The 6699-nt window shown below is 38.7% G+C and overlaps 1 protein-coding gene across 1 annotated transcript in view; it reads right to left on the minus strand.

Annotated features, from left to right (window-relative positions):
• Positions 1 to 6699, minus strand: part of COG2 (component of oligomeric golgi complex 2) — an 85724-nt gene that overhangs the window by 43702 nt on the left and 35323 nt on the right. The window contains exon 5 of the mRNA XM_007938497.2: positions 5341 to 5444. Coding sequence (XP_007936688.1) covers positions 5341 to 5444 — 104 coding nt within the window. The remainder of the gene's footprint in view (positions 1 to 5340; positions 5445 to 6699) is intronic.

Below are 6699 nucleotides of genomic sequence, written 5' to 3' on the forward strand. Positions count from 1 at the left end.
GGTGGGTTTGAACTGCCAGCCTTCTGGTTAGCAGTCAAGTGCCTTAGGCACTACACTACCAGAGCTCCCTCATTAGTTATTAGAGAAATGAAAACTAAAACAACAATGAGATACCACCACACTGCTATTAAAAACAAAACACAACACAACAAAAGAACCATCTGTAATCTTTATGGAAGCAGATCACTAGGCCTTTCTTCTAAGGTGCTGCCTGGTACTGCTGGGAGGGTTTGAACCAGATTATAGATTAGTAGGTGAGCACAAACTGTTTCCGACACCCAGGCACCCATACACAACTAATAGAACACATAAAATTAAAAAGATGCAGCATTCACTTGTTGTTAGGTGCTGTCGAGTTGCTGCCAACTTATACTGACGCTATCTAGGTCAGAACAAAACACTGCCCAGTCCTGTGTCAGCCTTACGATCCCTGCTGTACCAGAGCTCATAGTTGCAGCCACTGTGTCAATCCATCTTTTTGAGGGCCTTCCCCTTTTTCATTGACTCTCCACTTTACCAAGCATGATATCCTTCTCTAGGGAATGATCCCTTCTAGCAACATGACCATTGTAGGTAAGATGAAGTCTGGCCATTCTCGCTTCCAAGAAGCATTCCGGCTGCACTTCTTCCAGGATAGATTTGTTAGTTCTTTCAGCAATCCATGGTACTTTCAGTATTCTTCGCCAACACCACAACTCAAAAGCATCAACTCTTCTTTGGTTTTCCTTATTCATTGTCCAGCTTTCACATGCATATGAGGTAACTGAAAATACCATGGCTTGGGTTAAGGACACACCTTAGTCTTCAAGGAGACATCTATGCTCTTCAGAACTTGAAGGAGGTCTTTTGCAGCACATTTGCCCAGTGAAATACATTATCTGACGTCTTGACTGCCAAGTAATATGAAATCTTTGACAACTTCAATCTTTTCTCTATTTATTGCGATGCTGCTTATGGGCCGAGTTGTGAAGATTTTTGTTTTCTTTATGTTGAGGTGTAATACATACTGCAGACTGAAGTCTTTAATCTTCATCAGTAAGTGCTTCAAGGCATCCTCACTTTCAGCAAGCAAAGTTGGGTCATCTGCATATTGCAGGTTGTTAATGAGTCTTCCTCCAATTCTGATGCTACATTCTTCATACAGTCTAGCTTCTTGGATTATGTGCTCAGCATACAGATTGAATAAGTACAGTGAAAGGATACAACCCTGACAAACTCCATGCAGTATACCCTTGTTCTGTTTGAACAACAGCCTCCTGGTCTATGTACAGGTTCTTCATTAATGCAATTAAGTGTTCTGGAATTCCCACTCTTCTCAATGTTATCCACCATTTGTTACGACCCACACAATCAAATGTTTTTGCAAAGTCAGTAAAACACAAGTTAAACATCTTTCTGGTATTCTTTGCTTTTAGCCAAGATCCATCTAACATCAGCAACGATATCCCTCATTCCACATCCTCTTCTGAATCCAGCATGCATTTCTGGAAGTTTTCTGTCAACATACTGCTGCAAACATTTCTGAATTATCTTCAGTAAGATTTTATTTGCATGAAATATTAATGATATTGTTCAATTATTTCCATATTCTGTGGGGTCACCTTTCTTTGCAATGGGTACAAATATGGATCTTTTCCAATCAGTGGCCAGGTAGCTGTCTTCCAAATCTCTTGAAATAGTTGAGTGAATGCCTCCAGCACGGCATCCACTTGTTGAAACATCTCAATGGGTATTCCGTCAATTCCTGGAGCCTTGTTCTTTATCAAATCAGTGCAGCCTTGACTTCTTCCTTCAATACTACTGGTTCTTGATCATATGAACCTCCTGGAATGGATATCAACCAATTCTTTTTGGTACAGTGACTCTGTGTATTCCCTCCATCTTCTTCGATGTTTCCTGCATCATTCCATATTTTGCCCATAGAATCTCTCAATATGGCCACTTGAGGCTTGAATTTTTTCTTCAGTTCTTTCAGCTTGAGAAATGCCAAGCATGTTCTTCCCTACTGGTTTTCTAACTTCAGGTCTTTGCACATTTCATTATACTAATTGACTTTGTCTTCTCGAGCTGCTCTTTGAAATCTTCTGTTCAGCTCTTTTATCTTGTCATTTCTTCCATTTGCTTTAGCTATTCTCTGTTCAAGGGCAAATTTCAGACTCTCTTCTGACATCCATTTTGGTCTTTTTTTCCTTTCCCGTCTTGTTAATGACCTTTTGCTTTCTTCATGGATGATGTTCTTGATGTAATCCCACAATTTCTCTGGTTTTCTGTCACTGGTGTTCAATGCATCAAATCTTTTCTTTAGATGGTCTCTAAATTCAGGAGGGATATAATCAAGGTCATATTTTGGCTCTCATGGACTTGTTTTAACTGTCTTTAGCTTCAACTTGAACTTGCATATAAGCAGTTGATGGTCTGTTCCATGGTCAGCTCCTGGCCTTGTGTGGCTGAAGATACTGAGCTTCTCAACTGCCTCTTTCCACAGATGTAGTTGATCTGATTCCTGTGTATACCATTTGGCGAAGTCCACCTGCAAATCTGTCATTTGTGTTGAAAAAAGATATTTGCAATGAGTAAGTCATCGTTCTTGCAAAATTCTATCACATGATCTCCAGCATCATTTCTATCTCCAAGGCATATTTTCCAACTACCAGTGATTCTTCTTTGTTTCCAACTTTTGCATTCCTATCATCAATGATAATCAACATGTCTTGATTTCATGTTTGGTCAATTTCAGATTGCAGAACTTGGGAAAAATCTTCAATTTCCTCATCTCTGGCTTTGGTGGTTGGTGTGTAAGTTAGAATAGTAGTAGTATTAACTGGTCTTCCTTATAGGCATATGGATATTATTCTGTCACTGAGAGCACTGTACTTCAGGGCAGATCTTGAAACATTCTTTGTGACGATAAATGCCACACCATTCCACTTCAATGTGTCATTCCTGGCATAGTAGATCATATGGCTGTCTGATTCAAAATGGCCAAAACTAGTCCATTTCAGCTCATTAATACTTAGGATACTGATCTTTATGTGTTCTATTTCATTTTTGACAACTTCCAGTTTTCTTAGATTCATACTTCATACATTCCATATTCCAATTATTAATGGATCTTTGCAGCTGTTTCTCCTCATTTTGAGTCGTGTCATGTCAGCAAATAGAGGCCTGAAAGCTCTACTCCATCCACCTCAAGGTCCTCTATTCTAAGGAGGCAGCTCAATCTCAGTTGCATTTGAGTGCCTTCCAACATGAGGGGCTCATCTTCTGGCACTACATTGGCACATAGTGACTGGGATCTTAAAAGCTTACAAGCACCCATCTAGATGTAACGATGGGTCTCTTCTCCTCCAGAGCAAAGAAGAATGAAGAAAACCAAAGATGCATGGAAACAATTAGCCCAAGGGACTGGTAGACCATGTGATCCTCAGCCTATATGACTGTAAGACCAGAAGAACAAGATGGTGCCTAGCTATCATTGTCAACCACTGGGAGGGTGGTCTACATAGGAGATGCTGGATAGAGTGGGAGAATAATGTGCAACAAAATTCAAAATCATTATATGAAAAAAAAGGACAAGGTTTGCTGGTCTGATAGAGCCTGGTAGAACCCCTCAGACTATGGCCCTAGCTGCACTTTAGTCTGGCATTGAATCTACTCCTGTGGCTTCCAGTCAAACAAAGACAGGCACATGAGCTGAACATTTACATTAGGTAGATACACTCCTTGGAGAGATCAATAATGGGAGAATAGAAGGGCTGTGTATGCATAGGGAGATAGCTCAGGGAGCAGGAGTGCATGGCAAGGAATGACACAGGGAAGAAGTGGCTATGGGGAGGAAGTGGGAGAACTGTTGTACTGTGGGAGACTGCAGTCAATGTCATGAGACAAAGTATATGTCAACTACTGTATGAAAGATGAATTTGCTCTGTAAACTTTCACCCAAATCACAATGAAATTAAAAAAAAAAAAAAAAAGAACAGGCCTTGGGCTGCTGATGGTGATTCTGTGCTCCTCCTGTGGAGTTAGAAGAGGTCTGAAGATGCTGCCTCCCTGCCCCTTTAGCATGTACTTATGGTTTTATCTTCTCTACAGACCAAAATTGCTGGATCTGACTTAATGAAAGCTCCTCAAAGGTGATTCTGAGCCAGAAGGAATACAATGTCTATTATATTAAACATGGTGTGGTGGTTAAGGTTGTGGGCCTGGTTGAGTGGCGGGGCAGCTGGATATAGTATTCCCCATGATGAGACTGGTAATTAATCAACTCCATGGTGGAATTTACTGTGAGCAGCTGAGTAGCTGCCTTAGGGATGCGTAAGTAAGAAGTAGCTGCTTCTTATATATAGGGAGAAGCCTTGGGAATGGTCTCTAGCTTATGGCACACTTGAACTTTGCATATAGCCGAGTCTTTGTACAGCAACCTGCAATGCTCTGCTGATCTTGGGACATTCAATAGACTTGGATCAATGGCCTGCTATGTTGTTTGGTAACATTGGGACTGTGCCATTCTATTTGTTGACCTTGGGCTTGTTAGCCAGTAGTTGTCTGAGTGAAGAGATGCCTCTAGCTTCAGTGGGCTGGGAGCAAGAGGCAGAGCTGATGTCCAACTTCAAGGGCCCTTCACACAACCCATAGAGCCTGGTACTTGGAACTTGGACTTTTAGCCTCCAAATATTGTAAAAATAAACTCCTGTTTGTTAAAGCCATCCCATTTGTGGTATATTCCTGTTAGAGTGGCACTAGGTAACTAGAACATATGGCAAGAAGTCTTGTCTTTAATTGCACTCTATTCCTCACTGTGGGTTACTTTTGGTACCTTTATCAGATACATACTAGTATCAGACACTGTGGGTGTAATGATACCAAGGGCCTGCAGTATGATGAGAAAAACATATAAGTAAATCAATGGTACCAGTCACACGTTTAAGTTCTCTGGTAGATAGCCTGGAGGCTTGACAGAAGCACAGAGATGGACCATCTAAATCAGAGTGGTCAGAGAACATTTCCTGGAGAATGTTATCCTATAATTGAATTCTATAAAAGATAATTTTGTAGTGTGTAATTTGTATATTCTCTCCGTTATAGGTAATATTAAGTTATATTCTCTTTAATCCTAAATTATTAGCTGGTATGTGCAATGTGAAGTCAGATTATCTAAGTCCAGAACCTCTGTTCTTTCCACCGTACCATGGTACTTCTCACCAGTTTTGATATAAGCAGCTCTACTCATTTTCTACCTAACTGCCTGATTTTAAATTCTGCAGTAGGAAGGTAATGACAAAGTCACAGTATAATAAAATAAATGGTCACTGGGTGTGGTATTTCGTAAAAAATACTTACCTGTTACCTTCTAGTGCAGATGTTTCTTTAGAACTTTGAGAATTTAAGATTTTTTCAATTTTCTCAACCGATCGAATAACTTGTATAAGCCTTAATACAGACATCTATAAAAGCAAAATTTAAGCAAAAAAAAAGTTATCATGTTTAATCTTAATTACCTTATTTTCTCATTTTAAATGTGTGAAAAGACAAAGCTAAAAGTTAACTTAGAATATTTAGTGCCCTCTACATTCTGAGTTATTTCTAAATAACATTAAATTCACAAGAATGAAAATCTTAATACTGGCTTCCTAGAATAAACATATATCAATATTTTATTGCATGTTTCTAGTTTTAAAAAACATAGACTTTTTATTTCTCATATTCTGCATTCTTATTCCTTCTTTTTCTCATCTTAAATGAATGTCCCTATTTGCACTGCATTTATTTTCCTAAGTTCCTTTCTTGATGTTTTAATTTTCGTTTCTGATCATATGTATCCTCTACCTTTACATGCATGTGATATGCCCAAGTGTCAAAACAGATAGTCATGTAAGTGACTGAAGAAACTTATTATACAATGTAAATCTTTGGTAATGCTTTGATAAGCAGCTCTTCAGAGGGCTGCAAAAAGGTTGAGGAACAATACAAAAACTCTTATCTTTAGAAGAACAGAAAAATACAAAGTCATTCATTAAACAAATAGTTACTGAGCAGTTATTTTCAGCCAGACACTCTTCTACATATTGGAGACATGAGTGATAAAATAAGCAAAAATTCCATGCTTTCATAAAGCTTATATGCTTTTCTAGAAACACAATATATTCTTAAATTCTTTGGACAAAAGATGAGAAGGGAACCAAAGAAGAATGAAACAAGTCTCTAAAACAGGTTTCTCTCCCTTGACACATAAACAGCAAATGTTAATAAACTTAGAAGGAAACAGCACCAGGCTAGAGTGAGAAGTCTTGAATTCCATTCCTACTCAGCCAAGATAAAATTAGAATAGTAAATAAAATCAGAAAATAAAATAAGAGCACAGAGACAAAACCAATGAAAAGTAAAGGCAGTGCACACAGAGGTATACATAACAGGAAAACAAAAGAAGAAATACATGTGGCAGAATGAGAAAGGAAAATTCTACTTTTTAAAAACTGTAAACCTGAAGTAGAATACTAAATTCATTTGCTTTAGAAAGCACACTGACTCCTTAGTCTATAACATATGAATAAGAATATCTTCTTTATAGGGTGTTTAAAAATAATATGCTTGTTAAACTTTAAAGGGGAGCTCTGGTAGCATAGTGGCTAAGACACTTGCCTGCTAACCAGACGGCTGGCGGTTCAAACCCACCAGCCACTCCTCGGAAGGAAGGTTGGG

The sequence above is a fragment of the Orycteropus afer genome, unplaced genomic scaffold (assembly GCF_000298275.1).
Source record: "Orycteropus afer afer isolate SDZICR_OR568_19922 unplaced genomic scaffold, OryAfe1.0 scaffold00050, whole genome shotgun sequence".
Lineage (NCBI taxonomy): Eukaryota > Metazoa > Chordata > Mammalia > Tubulidentata > Orycteropodidae > Orycteropus > Orycteropus afer.